The 17975-nt window shown below is 45.4% G+C and overlaps 1 protein-coding gene across 1 annotated transcript in view; it reads right to left on the bottom strand.

Moving 5' to 3' along the window:
* The window catches only part of UTP20 (UTP20 small subunit processome component), a 64914-nt gene that overhangs the window by 1102 nt on the left and 45837 nt on the right, over positions 1-17975 (bottom strand). Inside the window, exons 42-60 of the mRNA XM_040597069.1 lie at positions 17659-17798; positions 17033-17189; positions 16120-16218; positions 15331-15498; positions 14479-14645; positions 13469-13610; positions 13098-13214; positions 12090-12260; positions 11184-11312; positions 10552-10662; positions 9756-9835; positions 8960-9029; positions 7741-7923; positions 6656-6787; positions 5034-5166; positions 3665-3864; positions 3233-3304; positions 2212-2484; positions 1526-1652 (exon numbers count right to left, since the gene is read on the bottom strand). Of these exons, the coding sequence (XP_040453003.1) occupies positions 1526-1652; positions 2212-2484; positions 3233-3304; positions 3665-3864; positions 5034-5166; positions 6656-6787; positions 7741-7923; positions 8960-9029; positions 9756-9835; positions 10552-10662; positions 11184-11312; positions 12090-12260; positions 13098-13214; positions 13469-13610; positions 14479-14645; positions 15331-15498; positions 16120-16218; positions 17033-17189; positions 17659-17798 (2671 nt within the window). The remainder of the gene's footprint in view (positions 1-1525; positions 1653-2211; positions 2485-3232; positions 3305-3664; positions 3865-5033; positions 5167-6655; positions 6788-7740; positions 7924-8959; positions 9030-9755; positions 9836-10551; positions 10663-11183; positions 11313-12089; positions 12261-13097; positions 13215-13468; positions 13611-14478; positions 14646-15330; positions 15499-16119; positions 16219-17032; positions 17190-17658; positions 17799-17975) is intronic.

The following is a 17975-nucleotide window of genomic DNA, read 5'->3' as shown; positions in this document are numbered from 1 at the left end:
ATTCCAGCCTTGTCGGTCAACATCTTTGTCTAGTACACACAGTAAGGGCTATCTTAATGGTTACAATCACTAGTTAGTTACTACAATCGCTAGGGGGGGGGGAAAAAAGATACTGGGAGGAAGGCTATAAAGAGGTGCTAAGGGAAAACTCTGGGGAAATGTCTTCCAACAGATCCTACTTCCAAGCGCTTGTACAGCCACCAGAGAGAACCTTATGCAAGCTGCTTGCCTCCATATCCTTCAGTTACAAGTTCCCAAGGTCTACATCCCCTATCATACGAAAAAACATCTCTGCAATTTTTCTGAAAAAATCATTTGAAGGCTCATGGTTCTTGTGCTGGCAGAGAAAGCAAAAAGTTGATCTCTATCCACTCCCAATACTGCCACTCTTTACCGTATCTTTTCCAAGTCTCTTGAATTGCTTAGCTAAAAAATAAATGGTAGCTAAGGCAGCTGTTCCTTACCTAGAACACTGCTACTATCCTCCAAGGTTTTTAACTTTTTTTTTTCAGTTCTTTTCTATCCTTTCTGAGATGTGAGGATGCAGTGTGCTGCACACTGAATTTTCATGGCATATATAAACCACAGATTTAGAATAATACTTTGGTTTGCTTTCTGTTCTTCTCCCGACACTGGATTCTGCTTGACTTGGTTCATGAAAATGTGTTAACTAAACACCACTGTCTTCCTCTTAAGCCAAGATACTTGTGTTAAATGGGAAGTTGGTTTGTCTTTCATCCACCAGGTATGGTTTCTTTAAATCTTTTAAACAAACATAGATCTCCAGGGAGAAACAACTCTTCCTGCTCAGGTAGTATCTAGCAGGACAGAGTGACCTGGACTCATTCAGGAGGAAGGGAGAAGTTCTGTACACAGTTCACAGGTATACACCTGCCTGCACACAGCTCCCTTTCCCCTACTTGCAAAGGTTACTCTTTCAGCCACTGCGCACACAGGCCGCACACTGAAGGTCGTTTTCTCCATTTCAGAAGGATGAGTTTGGGGAAAATGTCAAGCAACCACCAGCAAACCGGCAATTCCAACTTGTACAGTCCCTTGCCCTACAGTAATAACAAGCTGCCATAAAACACACCCTATTTTACATTGGAACCGAAACACTTTTAACCAGAAGGCATGGATCTTCGTGCCCCTAAGCCTTAGAGCAGGTTTAACATGGCAATTCAAAACCAATGACACTTAGCAGCAGTCTCGTTCTGCCTGCCTTAAGACCCACGCTCTGTTCCTCTCTGAAACGGGTCTTGCCACTATGAGTCTGCCCTTGAGTGCTACACTCATTCCACTACATCACATGGTGAAGCTTTACCCGCTTGCATGCAGGAGCCTGCCTGACTTGATGCCAGTCTTGTCAACACTTAATTTTCCAGTTGTCATATACTCCCTTTCCTGTTATTTCAGTTAGACTGCAAGTAGGTGAAACTCACCGATTATGGCGTCTATGCCTCAACAGACAAAAGGAATGACACAGCTCCGACATACTTTCCTCTTTGCGAGGGAAATCACTTACCTTGCTCCGCATAGGTGCTGTTCAGCTCCCTGTACAGAGGGGTGAGGATTGTTGGGAGGTAGGGCTTGATCCTGTCTTTCCCCAGATCCACCGCGATTGCTCCCAGGAACTTAAAGATGCAGCTTCTCTGAAAGTGAGCACATGGGACATGAGGTAAGGAATGCTGGAAGAACACTGCCTAACTGAACTGCTACAGGAGCGCTGTGCATCACTGTTCAACACACAAGGTGGCGTTTCGGACACTTGGAGTCAGACAAGCGCTGCTATTACAAGGTCTTACGGCAGGCAGCCTCTCTAACTGACCCACGAGGAAGCGCAGTGCTTTTCCTGACACTCTCCCACCCCCTAGCAAGTAACCTCACACCGCCATTCTCCTGCCTGCATGAACCTAGCACTCTTGGGCTTTCAAAGGCAGTGCTCTGCCCCCTTCAACTCAGTGCCTTTGGGTTTACTCACTTTTCCACCACCCCACAAGAAGGCTAGAAGCATCAGCAAGGAGAAACAGACTAGCACAAGCCTCTCCTGAGAATCCTGAACTGAAACGCATGTTGTTTCTTTGGCACCTACTAATCCTCGCTTTAACACCAGCTCTCAGCACTCTCTGCAGCTGGAAGCAAAAGGCCACAGCAGCACGCCTGTGGAAGTGCCTACTGCATCAAAAGCGGTTTGTCTAACACTGTTCTTACTTTTAAAGGGACCTTAGGAGAATACGCGGCTTCTCGCTTTGCCATGAGAGAGAGCTTCTTCATTAACCACAGCAATGTGGCTGGCTGGCCTTTCTCTTCCGTCTCCTCTCTTTCTCCCTCTCCTTGAGCAGAAGTGTCTTTCTCTTCCTCATCTTCTGAGGCCTCCCGCTCTTCCACCTCGCAGCCAAGTTCTCTTTCAGCCTCTTTACCTTCTTCTGAGGCAGGGGCTAGCAAGTAAACAACTTTGGCCACAAAAAGCAAATTCTTTATAACCTGAAATGTGAAAAGAGAGTAGTTGGTCACTGTGGGTATCCTCATTTGTCTGCACCAGGGCATGTAAGAGCCAAGGCTAGATCTCAAAAATGAACCTGCCAACCCAGGAAGCTGTAATGGCCTCACCCACTGCCATGTGAGCCATGTGACAGAGCATGTAACAGGAAGGCCCACCTCAATATCCTGCAGTTTGGGAGCCTTTCCCCATAAGCTACTGCGCCTTTGGGGCTCCAGCACGTCCCGAGGCAGGGCTGCTCCTTTTGTCTTCGCCTCTGGCTCTCCACAAGGAAACCTCTGAGCAGGTTCACAGTAGAATCAGACCTTCAAGCTACAGCATAAAGCTGGACTAAGCAAGCAGTCAGGGTTCCAGTGCAGCTACAGGGAACCAGTGATCTGGATCCCTGCTCCAGGATGTGGTTACCCAACCTGCTCCAGCCTGGGCTGCAGAGCCAGACTCTCCCTGACAGAAGGGACCCCAGTTCTGCCCTGCATGGTGCTTCCCCTTTCTGTCCCTGCCACCCCTCATCAATTCCAGCAGGCTGACACCACAAGGGGAACTTTTCTGGCCCCTCGGAGACATGCATCTGAGCAGATGCCCTCAGCACAGAGCAGCTGGCCCCGCACGGTGGATTTGCCCTGAACCACCACCCGGCAGCAGTGCTGCTGTCCCAACTAGGACGTAACACTCCCTCATGGGCCAGGGCCAGCTCTGTGCCCTCCTGCAGTGCCAGACCTGCTCTGCTCTTACCTGCTCTCCCAGAGACAGGTCCAGGAACTTGGACTGCAGCTGATGGCAGAATGCAAATGCAAGTTCCTTCATCTGGCAAGAGGAAAAAGAAGGAAATTACTCCACGAAAGGGAGCCAGCAGCAGAAATTCAAAGCAATGTTTTGCATTCCTCAAAGGCCAGTTCCCAGCAGAGGCCAAGGATTCAGCTCAACACAAATTCTGCCTGCATCTTGCAGCCTAGAAGGGGAATCTTTGTGCTGCTGAGAATAAGACCCCAGAGAAGCCCCCTCCCAGCATTAGAGACACCTCCTCATATGCTTTAAGCGATGAGGATTAGGCAGCCGACAAGCAACTAAAGAGAAATGTGCATACCAAACTGCAACACTACTTTTATGTCTCAGCCAGGGAATGGGTATGGACAGCGGGGCAGGAGTAGTAACAGACATCGTTACCTTTTTGTCCAGTTCAGCAGTCAAGAAGACTGTGGATGCAGATAGCTCTGCTGACATCTTTTTCCTCTTGCCTGCCTTTCTTTCCCTCCACTTGTTGACAAGATCTTCTGGTTTGTAAGATGCAAACAACAAGCCAAAGATCTCAGTAGCTGTCAGCCAGACCCAGCTGTGAGGATACCACAGGTGAGACTGGACATGACCTGGGGGAAAGAAAACCTCTTTCAGCATAGGAACTGGCCCAGTGAGAGCAGAAAAAGAACTGGGTCCCTCCAGAATTACTACAGCACATGCTACAATAAAAACACAAAGAAAATGAACAGTGCTTATGTGCTTAGAACGTAATCAGACTTCCTAGCAACTCTATCCAGCCAAACCAGAGCGTGACAAAAAGCTACAGGTCACCCTAATGTCCCCCCAGTGACCAGGCACTCTTGAATGCACCCACAGCACTTACAAACATCCGAAGATGGGGCCTTTGCTAGAAAGTGTTGGCAACTGGGCAGAAAAAGTGGGCACGGCACAAAAAGACACTTGCTCTGATCCTGGCTGACAAGTCATGTTTCTGCAGCAACTATGGTCTCCTCAGGGACTCGGTGCCACAGCTTATCTGCCCATGATGTCTGGGGACTGGCTGCTGTGAGACTCTGGTGAGCTGGCCCTGCTGCAGATGGTCACATTGAACCACTGGACAGAGGCTGAGGATGCTTCAGAGAAGAGATGGAATTGCCCTCTTGTCCCCCCTCTGTCCAAGCTGCACATCACCAAGCAATGCTGGATATACTGAGATAAGGTTATCTCCTGTCTCACTGAAGGCACCTGGCAGGCTGAACTCTATAAAGACTAAACTTCTGATAGCAGCAAACGAAGCAATTAAACCCAAGGCAATAAAATGCCAATAAGCCAGCCTGATATTGTGCAATCTCACTCAGAGAAATTGCTTGAATCAAATAACCTCCGGGCTTTAACAGCCTGGCAGACACACAGTATTAACAGCAGTATTACCATGTGTCATCACTTGCTGGCTGGTACGCATGGTCTCATAAAGAAAACCTCCTTCCCAAGAGAACTAACATTTTCATCCAAGAGGATGTAATTATGGGCAAACAAGCAATAGTTTGCAACTGTTTGCTCTTGGGATAATAGAAAATACTTCCCAGAAACTGAGACAGAGAGCATCTTGTTTTCATCAACCAGGTAACCTTTTCCATTAACATAATCTTTCACTGCCCAGTAACTGCCACGTATTAGCACTCTGCAGCATGCAAACCTTGTACAACAAAGTTCAGTTGTTTATATTAGGATGTGAAAAACCACATGGCACACAAAGAATCTTCCTTGTAACACAGCTGTCATAATTCTCGATGCTTACCCCAGATACTGCTCACAGCGTCGCGGTTCTTGGTTAACTGAATCAAGTTGCACTCTGTGATGAGCTTTGTTACCAGCACAAGAAAGCTGAACAGCAGCCTATCTGCAGCCTTCTCTTCCTCCTCTTCCATTATCTAATAAAACCAGCAAGTCAACAAAGATGCTTATGAAAGCCTGAAGACAGTGCTTATTTGCCCTACTAGATGAATTTCAGATCAGCCCTGCAAAGAAACAGAAGACTGACGTGTACCCAATTCCCAAAACAAGGAGAAGAGGAGCAGCTTCACTAAGGCATTTCCTCTGGAGACTGAACCTCTGCAGCAGACTGTCCCTAGAATCACTCTTCTTGTTTTTTATGCGAACATTACTATAACAAACTGTTAGGTTTCTAAATGCAAGCAACTACTCACAGTGTATACCATTTATGTCTGTACACGTATTTGTACACATTTGCTTCTCATTATTAGAGCCAAGCTGAGCAGAGATTTGCCTGTGTCACCTTGGAAGCCCCACGCTGTTATGACAACACTGTTTCAGTGAATCGCCTTCAGGTCCTCACCCTGCCTGCAATCACCAGCTGGCTTGATGTAACTACTCAGTGCTTTACCTACATGTCACAGCACAGGGGGCGATTACACTGAATTTCTCCTCACTGCAGGTGTTTTATTTTCATCTCTTGCCAATTTACATACTCTGAGGTTCTTCTCTCTTGTTCAGCATGTTGCCCTTGCACATCAGTAATGTATGTGGCCACCCCCCAGGGGCACTGACTGGGATCCCTTTGGGATCATCACATGGCAAGCAGAATCTGAGGCAGCCTTGTTATTCTGCGTTAATGATGTGCACTAAAAAGATTTTTTTCTTAAAGCAAAACCACACTAGGACGTACAGGAAGGGAACTCCTTTGAAAGCTAAAGCTGTAGATAACACTGAACAAAGCAGACAGTCACAAGCGGTGCACTCTTGACCTTCCACGCCTACAGAAATTTCTGCAGCCAGCAGACACATTTTCCAGTTAAGTGGATATTGTCTGTGATTGTCAGTTTTTTTCCAACTAAACAGATGCTAACCCATCCCAGTGCTACCTGTGCACCCTGCCATTCTTTCTGATGGTGGTTTTTATAACCCCACTTTAAACAGAAACCAGAAGTTCCTTCTCTCCAGCCGCACCACAGGAAAGACCAGAAGCAGGGAAAGCTACCTCAGCGTACATACTGCTACATGCTGTCAACCCCCCAAGTCTGACTGGTAAAAAGCAGAAGTCTGAGACTTGAGGGCTGTCTTAAGGATCCCTTCCACCCACAGAGATCTTGATAGAGGCTGGGGCAAGGAGCAGTATCTCTGCTGGTTACACAGTATGGCTGCAGGCTTAGACCTAGTGGCTTTGCAAAGTTCTTTTGCCCCTTGTGCTGTGACACATGACATCAAATTTGGGCTTACAGATAAAAAATATGGTTCTAGGTCAGTAAAGGTCCTCTTCAGAACGAATGTATGTGTTTTGTGGTTTTCCTCAGTCCCAAACAGTAGAGCCAACCGTTAAATCTCTCCTACAATTCTTTACTTTTTTCATTTTCTTCATTCTCTTTTTCTGAGCCTCTCTTTTCCAAGGGAAAAATTACTTACATCTTCAAATTTAATTGGGTTGATTTCTTTTTCAATCAAGGTGAGAACAGCTTCAAGCCGCCGTTCAAACATCACTCCATCTACTTCAACGAACAAACCGCATGCCTGGGCAGCCAACCTCCTGTGGGAGCTCTGCCAACAGAAAGAATAACACCCCTTGTTACTTCTTGATAATCAAATCCTGCAACTGCCACGTGCAGGAGCTTGGAGCCACCCTGACTTTTGCCTATAGCAACAGCATCTGAAGAGAAGACGGTTTTCAGAGTACTACTGAGAAAGGAGATGCTGCCAGTTAGGGACAAAAGCACCTGGCAGCACAAGTTACGCATGGGAACACACCCTAAACTGAATGCTGAGAAGCCTTTTCCATCCCAGTTTCCACAGCTGCAAAGCTCTGGGGGCTACTTTGTACTCTGACTTTTTTTACAACACAACAGATGGCTCACAGCTATAAACCAGAACTGAGCACAATAGAGATGAAAAGGATGAAGTGTTGAAGAACACTTACTCCACTAGGGTAGAGGGACAGAACATGACTCCAGTGTGAGAATAACGAAACACCCAGGCACCCAGATCAAAATGGAGATCTGCAAGACTAGGTTTGCCACCTTCCAGCTGCTGGCAACAGAATGAGGCAAGTCTGAGCTAAGGATAGCACAAAAAGCCAGTTACTGGGATCAGAAGTGCTTTAAGGAATTTGCTCAATACTTTAACCTGCGCGAAGACTACACTTGGTGAAATACCTGACCTAAAAGAGGGACTGTTAGAAAGCAGCACAATGCAGCTGAGAAGTCTGTAGGCTGACTGACCTACAGCACCAGCAGTTCCCTACGTTTGTGCAGCTTTATGAAGCTATACCATTTCTTGCTCTTCTTATCACCAAGAGCTGTGGCACTAGGTACAGCTTTAAATTCCTTTTATTCTAAGCTTACACTTGCCCATACTCCTTTCATAAAATTACTAAGTCAGGTCCAGCTGAAGCCACCAGTCCACCAAACCTGTTACTAGGAATCTCTCACTTGCTTTAATTGTACCCAGCCCCCAAGCAGAGTTCAGACCTGGTCAGCAAAAAGACCAAAGAATACCTTCTTGCTGTGAAACCATTCTGTGACAAGCGAAAACATCAGATCTTGTTTTTCATTGTTTATCTTACTGAGGAGAGATTTACACGTCAAAGCCGCCATCTTTTTGCATTTGGCAGAGTCATCATTTATCATCATCATACAAAGAGAGAGAAAAAACAGCCCGCAGTATTTGTGAAGGAGATCCTAGAAAGGAACAACAATTAGTCAGCTGCAGGTCCCCCAAGTAACTTCTGGCATTTAAAGGGGAAAAGAAGGGCGTTTGTTACACTGCATGCAGGGACAATGTCAGCCCTGAGTGGGGTGCACATCAAGGTACGTCAGCTGAAAGGATGGGGTGATCCAGTTGTTGGAACACACAGGGAATGCACGGCTGCCACAGCCCTGCTCTGACTCTGACTTGCTAACATGTCCCTGGGACAGCAACGTTGAGTGTCAGACCTTACAGGGTATTATCATGCCCAGCTCTCACTGAAACAGGCTTAAGCCCCTCAGCACTGCAGCAATCAGCCCAAAGGTCCCTCTCTCAAGATAGCAGTTCTTTGCTACTTAACAGAGAGGCCGCATCCAAGCTGAGATATTAAATCTAATCAGGCAGTGGTGAAGCACAGCTTACTGTGCAGAATTTCTCTTACTTCCTCCAAAATTTTTGCTTGATTGCACTTCTCTCAGTCTCCTGAATGCTCAGTCAAGCTCCAGCTGCAGAGCTTCAAGGCAGCATTCTGCATATGTTATCCTGCATAGATGCACTGTTATTCTTCAGCTTTCATTTTGATCCACCTCACTGAGAACCCCTCCCTCTTCAGTCAGGCCAAGAAACAGATACAGTACATCACACACCAGTTCAGTCAACAGTACCTCTCAGGAATGTTGAGAAACCCCTCCAGTGAGAGAACTCTAGACTTCGCTTTCTATTCATACCCTTTTTCCTAAACTGGTTTGTGTTTCTTCCTGGCATAAATCACCATCAAGTTTATCCAACTCCAGCTGACGGAGCTTTATTTTACTTGCAGACTGAGCACATTAGATAAAGAAGTACTGCAAATTTTCCAGCATATCATTTCTCTTTTGGAGTAAAGCCACGTTCTTTAGAGAACGTTCTGCTCATGATAAGAGAGAAGAGGAACTACCAAGTGCTTCCAAAATAAACTGCTCTGAAAAAGCTGTTACCGCAAGCCACAGTAACTATTTGATGCTTGGAACACCAAGGGGTGCTCATTACCTGTGGGAACATGTCCAGGAGGTACGCAATCATCTCCAGTGCAGATTCCCTTCCAGTTTCATACTCGTACCTGTGAGGAAATGATTAACGGTTAGGGCTGGCTTAACACTCTAGAAAGCTACTAACAATTTACAAGAATGGCCAATTCTAGAAGTACACACCGATAAAGATCTTTCTATAACATCTACCAGACCTGGTCTGATACTCAGGAGCAGAGAAGCAGCAGGCCCATCAGCTCCAACTCTCAGAGAATGGGCACAGGGCAACAAACAGGCAAAAAGGGTGCTAGTCAACTTGAGCCAGCATGGAGCTGGGAAACACAGGAAATTACTGTGACCTTGAGCAAGGGAGGGGTGCTGCTCAGAAGGAGGTTTCAGGCTCACTGCTCCTGCTGCATTGGTGCAGTTAGTAGCAACTGTGCCTGCAACTGCAGTGGCGACCACTGCCATGGGACAGCACTCACATAAATGCACCTTCCCTGATTCTTTCTGGATTTTCCAGTTCAGCTGTTTCACAACCAGTGGAGCTGGTTAAGCACTAAGTACACAACAGAGCCTCTGCTTAACAACAGGTAAGAACAACAAAACCCACTGTGAAACAGGGAGGAGAAAAAAGACTTGCTTTATCAAACAGCCCATCTATGAAAAAGGAAAGTGTTTCAGAGGTAGGAAAAATCATGACTTCAGCCACATGCTCTGCTCCTCATCAACAGCCCCTGGCACACAAGGTGGTCACCGAAGACATATTTAAGCAACAAAGCTCTGTTCTCCTAGCGATGTCAGGAATATCAACTCACTCCAGCTGTGCCAGCATGAAATCCAGATTGGGTTTCAGCTTGTCACCAAGGGGGTAGTCCAGAATATATTTTAAATAAATCTGGAAGATAAAAACGACAACACAGAAGGGAGTTACAAGAAACACTCAGGAAAGATTGGGAAGGTTAGCAGTTTATAGGAAGGTTATGAAGAAAATTTAGTGATGGAGCATCAAGTTTAAGGGGTCAACAACCGCTCACAAGCTCTGTGCCTGGAACAGGATCTGCAGGATTTGACAACTGCCAGATCAGTCTTTACAGCATTACTGTGATTTGTGCAGGCTTCTGTTACTGAGAGATTCTGCGTCCTCAAAATTCATCCTGTAACTATGGCAATGCACAGCTCTTGCTGCATCTGTATCCCAATGCTTGAAGAGAAGCAACCAATTCTGCCTTTTGGTTGCTTTTAGCTTGGAAAGAATGAGGAAGTAGTGGGAAGGAATCATGGATTTATGGCAAATTCTCTTCCGCTGGGATTCAGAAAAGGGCAAGGCTCTTCGTTACATGGGCCTAAGAGACTCCAAAGGAGGGACTATGTCACTGCTGATGAGCAACTCTCTGAAGGTATGCCATGGCAAGCAGTCTGTGATTCTGCTATCACAAGAACTGAAGTCAGCCAGATAACAAGGGGAGCAAGGATTAGTAAGCATGGGACTTGGGGTTAGGGGTTCAGCAGGGCTAAGGCACATGTCTGTGAGCTGGGATGCCCACACTAAGCCCTCTAGCTCATTAGACACCTGTAAGTGAATTAAGACAAGAGATTTTCCATTCTACCAACCTGCCTGCACTGGACTCGCACCGGCTCACTCTGACCCGTGATGGCCAGCTGGGCAACCTTCTGCAGCACTTCATCAATTTCAGGGACAATCAGTTTCCTGGATAAAATGGCCTAAAAATGTTCAAAGCACAACTGAAGTTATGTTATTTTGCTCACGCAGTGTGAGATGCAGTACCATAACCTGCGACTACACTGGTCTCAGGTGGTACATTAACACTGACTTTTTCAGATCTTCAAACGTAGCCAGAGCAACTTTAAAAACACAGGGGTGGTGGGAAAGGGGGTATGGGCAAAAAAGAGGTAGAAGGATTGCTTACAAATCCGCATTTGTTTTGTTTGAATGCCACAGAATACCTGATCTAATGATCAGGGATGTCAATTCTTCAGCAAAAACATCCTCAGATTCAAATACATCCTCATATATATGTGTACAAAACAGCCTCCCAAACAAGAGTGACTACAAGTCAAACAGGAAAGCTTTGCTGCTTCCCCCCACCCCCTAGGTAACAGGGAGCCTTAACAGCATTCTGTGGCCTGATCCTGATGTGAGATTGTTCAGTCTTTCATCATAAGGCAGAATCACTGTCATTCCAGTGGCTCACAGAACCCATAGGCCTGCTGCACAGAAATACCTTGAGAAGACCAAAGGCAGTGGCTTGGCGTGATGAATCATAAATGTCTTCTTCAGCAAAGCCAAGCAACACTTGAAGCTGTTTGCTTGTTATCTGACTCTTTGCATTCTTCACAAGTATTGTTACGCACTACAAAATCAAATTGCACATTGTCAATATACATGCAGTGCCATAAAATATAAGCCCACACTAAAGCCTGACTGTTTATACCACTTAGGTTTAGAAAGACAAACTGCTGCTCTGAAACATGCAGCTGACACTGTTCTCATCACATTTTGCTTTCAGCTGGCAATTTTGAGAGCAAATACACAAATTCAGACTAGTCCTTGAAACGACTGGGGATGCTCAGCCATGAACCATGATGCAGGAACACAGCCAAGAAGAGGGGGAAATTCTTCTGGCACTGGCATTCAGCATGAATTACTTTAACTTTCCCTTTTGATCATGAAGCTGTAATTAATCCAGCAATGCATTTACAAGACTTCTACAGGAAGACACTGCACACCTTAAGTGTAGTTATTACTACTATTAATTTCCTTCTTCCCTTGCCTCACATCGGCTGCCAGGGTTTACTCCAATGAATCATGTTAAAAGCAAGCTGTTCAAGAACAAAACCGACACCTCTCAAAAGACAGGGGGGTAACAAGATACTATTATACAGAAGAAAGAAGGCAAACGTGCTTCTGTAAAAAAAATCAGATACAAGTTGTGTATTTTTTTGGCAGTAACCTTCTTTAAGTTTGCACTCGGGAAAGATCAGCAAGGCTACATTTCTCTCGCTACCTTGTGATCTCCAGACTACCTCTCCAGGGACAGCTGCAGGAGGTATCTGCAGTTGCAGGAGTCTCAGTCTACAAAGTTAATCCTGAAGTAGAGAAGGGAAGAGCAGAGATGGGTCTGACTTACTTTGAAACAGCTCACGACCAGATGGAAATTCTGGCCTTTGGCTACTCCTGTCTTGGCAAATTCTTTCAGCAAGAGGAAAAGCTGCCTGATCAGTGCCTCCAGATTAGTACTGACAGAAGGCAAAGGGAACTTTAAAATCCATACCAAGGACTGCAGTGCACCAGTTATCACCTGTAAGAAAGATCCAAAGGACAGCACATGGGTACAATGACGCTGACAGAACACTTTTCTCACTGTTACAGACATGGTCAGGCTATCTGCAACTGTGGTAAAAGGCAATGAACTAACAAAAATAAAAAATTCTTTCAAACCATTCATATGTAATACAAAGGGTTTCTCAGTTCTAAAAAACACTCTCTGCCAGTCCCTAATCCTCTGACTTTGATTTTACTAGGTAAAGACACTAAAACAGTGCTAATTCAGCAGATGGCAGGAATTCTTCCTAAAGCAGAGGCGCTTTCAAGGCACAGAAGCTGTTCTACCAAAACCCCAGGTCACCTGAAAGCCATGATCCACCCTATCTGACAGCGTATGAGACGTGCCTTCCATTCCTGGGAAACTCAAGGTTTAAAAGATTCCTTCCTAGGCTCACTCAAACCCAAAGCAGCCCAAAAAGGAAGCTGCCTATGGTGCTGGGAATAAAGACATTGGAGTTAAATCAAAAGAAACCACAGTCATGACAACACTGCTCCCAGCAGCCACAGGACCTCATGAACCTCTTCATAGATAGCCCATGAAGTTGCCAAAGTCCTTGTATGAACATGCTCTACGAACACTAATCCATCCTTGAATCTACAGCATTAGGGGCAGAGCATTCAGTCTTCCATCAGCCACCATCCCTCCACCCCCTTAGGATAACGTAACCTCAATCAACTTCATCTGCACACCTATGCAATGAGGTTTGAAAACTTTCTCTTCTCTTGCAGATCAAGTGAGGGATGACATTTGTGGGCAGGACCCTTCTTAGTGGTACAAAGAGAATAGACAGACTCCAGCTCAGAACTGTACCTTGACATCCATAGATTTCAAGCAGTCTATAAGCAGCTGAACAAAAGGGTCTAACATTTCCAAAACATGCTCCTCTGAAGAATTTACTTTGGATCTCTTCAGGCTCATGTGTAGCAACTGGCATAGAAAACACAGGATATTAATTTCAAATTCAGGCTGGGACTGAAATAACTTAAGTAAGGTCCCACATTGTTTTAGGTTATAGTAGAATTTATGCCATATCCCATTCAAATATCTGCAAAAGGCCGAGAGGCACTGGAGTTATCACACACAAAATAAAGTTAAGGTAGTGGCTGTGTTAACACCATATTATCCAGAATGCTCTTAACAAAAATTCTGACTACAAAGCTTTGTATTGAGTAGATCCTTACCCGAAGTCCTGAATCAACCAAGATATGCATATTAGTCCTGCTGCTGACACGTGCTTTCTGCCCTCCTCTTGTGGGAGTGGGTTGGAGCAGCAGGCAGCTCTCTGGTTGCATCCGAGGATCTGGAGGAGGGGCAACTGTTTTTCTGAAAAGCAATGTATGGCAAAGGAGAATATTCAGAGTTTAACCCTTTCCACAACGAGCTTGCTGTGGGGAATGAATAGAGCCGTACTGTGCTTGGCTGCTTCCCACACAGCAAGCAAAAGCAGGTCACAGCCTGAACAAAATGAAATAAAACGAACTTGAGAGCAGCATGACAGATGGGACTCTCAGACTTGAGAGCAAAGAAGATAACAAATGCATACTGATTTGCATAACATCCCCACTTTTTTCCTCTCAGTGGACAGACCAACCTTTCGAGTTCCTTCAAGCAAATCTATGTCCCGTCACTGCCCACTGCAATCCATTTATTGATACTTGCTTATAAAAACTGCTCCAAGAAGTCTGCAAACAGCTGTCAGATCCTAGAGCTGCGTAACAGGAAATGCAAGACACCCAGACCAAGCTCTGAGCAGCAACACCACCAGACAGAGAGGAAATCTGATGGCTCTCCCTGGCTTCTGCAAGAGCACCAAAGCCATAAAGTGACTGCCCAGTTTCTCTTATTCCTGACCTCATGAAAATGCCCAGGACCCCAAACACCTCTGCTTAGTAGTTTGCAGCTCACTTCTAAACACTGCCCCTTGTCCCTTCATCCAAACACTCAAATGCATATACCAGCTTACCAAACGGGGAAAAAGCCTGGCCGAAGGCCCTAAGCACTTGCAAAAGTAGACTCTCCGAGTTCAGCAAGTGTTCTGACCGCCCATAAAATTCAGTTACATTGAAAACAAAAGGCAAATGAAAGCAAGGAAACTCTCACACATTTGATTGGTTGGCTTTGAGAGCTGCCATTTCTGCAAGCAAACCTCCCAACCACTAACAGACTGTCTGGGTAACATCCTGGAACTCACTTGGCCTTCTCAGTGAGCAGAGGCAAGTTTTCACAGATGAGACCATGACTGAGGAGGAGGAGGGATTCTGCGTTCATGTCGGAATTGAAGATCAGTCCCGCCATGATGTGACGCAGTGCCTCATGCACTTTCCGGACTATCTTCAAGCTCATGGTGCTCTCCAGAATCTGCAAAGGCAATCAGGACAGTCAGCAGGGCAACATGAGGGCAACGATCTGCTATTTGCATTCAGAAATCATGGGAAAAGCCAGAGCAATTCCTCACTCGTCACATACTGCTGCAGGTTCCCAGCTCTCTCCATGAACAGTGTCCCATCGCCTCAGCTCTGCCCCAACATCCCTCCCTTTCTCTCCAGTCTCTTCCCCTATCACCACACCAGGACACTCCAGAGCTCATGAGTAAACCAGGGCTCCACTTCTGTGTGAGCTTTAACTCTAGTCCAAAACCTGCATCTCTGAAAAGGCAATTATTGCACATGGATGGACCCTGAATACATTTTGGTGACATCTCTTTCATGCAGAAGACACCAAACCACACAGAGCAGCCTTGCGGGACTTTGGAGCTCCAAAGAAAACAAGAGTTGGCAGAGGGAGATGGCATAAAGAACTCATAGGGGGATTTTTCTAGCAGGGGTTGAAAGCTTCCCACAATGCCCCTCCCTGCCCTGGATACCAATAGTAAAGTATTATTTTACAAGCCAGATGCATGCTGCTTTCCGAAAGGAAAATGGGAAGCCAAAGCAGGATTATATAGATAATTTCACAGTAGCTACCTGAAGGCTCTAGTTTCTTTTAGACCATACAGAATTGAGAGTGCTCAGAGTTAAGACAGACTCTGGCTGACTTTTCTTACCTCTTTCAGTGGCAGAATAAGTTTTGTCACCTGGCTCTTCCCTATGAACTTTCCAAGAATTTCATAGGAATCGTAACTCTTGTTCTTGCGTGCTTCCATGACCTTGGAGACTATTCCCTTTACCTCCTTCTCTTCAGCTATATTCCCAAACAACTCTTGATTGAAAATCTTAGGAAATCAGGCAAGAGAAATGAATGAGAGGAGCAGAAAAGCAAAGCCAGGTTCGTCCAGTAGTAGCAAAACAACATTATTTTTCCACACGCAGAGAAAAAAACAGTTCTCCAGGTTTCCCACAAATCATGTCTCCCTTTCCTTTGCCAGCGTAAAACACTCCAGTTTGAGCATACCAGGTGAGAATGCTGTTTTTACACCCCTCTGTGGTGTTGTGATACAAGGAGTAGTCACTGTAGTCAGACCAAGACATCCAAATAAATATACCCCATCTGGGGTGGCTAGCTGAGCTCCCGGGCTCCATGGACCACATTGACTAGATGTCTGTTAACTTGCTCAGCCATTTTTTAGAGTACAGGGAAACACAGTTAGGTATTTTAATCTTGAACCCATTCCCTGTCAGGATGCAGGGCTCAGAATACAGCCCCAGAGATACTTGGCTACTCTACAAGGGGTCTGCTGATGCCTCAGTAGAAAATGGTCTCCTTCCCTTGCAGTACACACAATCAGCCCTGTTTGCCACCACGTCCAACACAAATCTACAGAAAGCCTTCTCCTCCCAGCACCTTCCCCAGATGCTTCACAATGCTCTTTCCTTCAATCTCAAATAGCTTTTACCTCAATCAGGATATCTAAGCAGGGGTCCAAATCACCAGCTCTGAGCCTGGTACTAAGGCCCTTCAGTAACAGGTTCACAGTGAAAGTCAGCACATGGAGCTAGAGAAAAAGAGAACAGATCATGTTTCCAAACCCCTGCATAGACCTCTTTGATAATACTGGATGGGGAGACTCCCATTGCAGAAACATCACAACACACACTGCACTTGATCTCTCATTATAGGGGAGGAAAGAAAAAAAAAAAACCAAACAAAAAACAATCACTGGAAGGATGACAATCCATGTACTGGCAGCAGGAAGAAGACCTCCTGTCCCTCCACATACTGGCAAGAGAACTGGCATCTCCTCTTTCCCCTAGTGCTCTTACTGATATTTTTAGGCACTGTTAATTGGTGCTTTCACTGTTACAGCAGCCAGAAGCTCACACTATGCCACTGTGGTAATTCACATAGAAAATTATTCTTATCTCCACAAGGTGAGTTAATAGTCAGAGCCTTGGCTGTGGATCTAGGAAGTAAGATTTCAATTAGCATCACCACATCTGTGGTCTGTGCAAGTCTCTGTGGCAACTCACCTCAGATGATGCTTGGCCCTGATGACCTTACTAGAAAGATTTCCATTAATCTCACTGGAACCAGAAATGCATCCTTGACCTCCATACCTCAACTCTTCACTGGGAAAATGGAGATCCTCTCTTCTTCCCTGCTTCGACTCCACGTTCTTTGGGTACAGACTCTCATTTGACACTTGGCATAACAAAGACTGATGCTGGCAGCAGCAATAGTATTTAGTTGTATCAAGCTATTCTATCAGTGTAAAACAATTTCAGCAACACCTTCCCTTTGAATTCTCCTCCTAACACATAAAAACCCAAAACCTACAGACAGCAGAAGAGGAAGAATTTCATCATTACCTGGTACCCGTGGACAAGAGTGGACTGCAGCTCTTTTAAGATGTATAGAAAGTACTGTACTCCCAACACTTCCATGATTTTAGTAAGGGTGTTACGGGCAATGTCCCGGATTTCCTGAAATCTGTTCCTCAGAAACGTGCAGACTTTCAGCAGGATACTAGAAACAGAGATAGACAGCTTAGTTCACCCCCAAACAGAGCAGAACCAATTACTGCTAGCTAAGGAGGCTGCTTTTCAAGGCTGTTTCACAACCAGAGCTATACTCAAAACCAGCCTCACAGAAAGGCTTTAAAGTCATAACATATACCTACTGTCCTTCAAGACATTTTACTGATTGTCCTTTATTCCTGTACATTATTCTTTCCCCACTCTGCCACCCCTACCTCTGCACCTTGTTTCACAGCTCTGCTCTTATCTAAGGATTTACGAAGTTCCTTTCAAACTTAGCTTTACAGAAGTCAAATGCTGACAGAGGGGAATATCACTAGGAAAATCAGTTTCCAAAAGAAATATTTAGGGATGCTCTTCTTGGATTTAGCCTGGTACATTAACCACATCTTGAGAAAGGTGCTTGCACTCATTTTCAGCACAATGAACAGCATTTAAGGAGCTCCGACAGTATTTACCTTGGCAGGTTGGCTTCCATCACGTCTTGGGGAAGACACTGCATCATCCTGACCATGGCAAAAGCTAATGGAACACGCACTACCTCATCGTCGTTCACAACATTGGACTTCACGAGCTTGTGTTCCTCATCCCTCTTAATCTTTTTAAGAGAGCAAGACACAACGCACATTTAATATACATAAACAAATCCTGCTTTTTCTCAATGAACCTTAGAAGAGGCCAACAAGGCAAGTTGCTATCCTCTGTTGACTACAGGAAAAACCCAGAAAGCTAAAGGACAGGTGAGATGAAACCCTGCGTTTTCAATACAGAAGCT

Source organism: Falco naumanni, chromosome 5, assembly GCF_017639655.2.
Source record: "Falco naumanni isolate bFalNau1 chromosome 5, bFalNau1.pat, whole genome shotgun sequence".
Classification (NCBI taxonomy): Eukaryota; Metazoa; Chordata; class Aves; order Falconiformes; family Falconidae; genus Falco; species Falco naumanni.
Note: the sequence above shows the minus strand (reverse complement) of the source record. Positions and strands in the feature narration are given on the sequence as shown.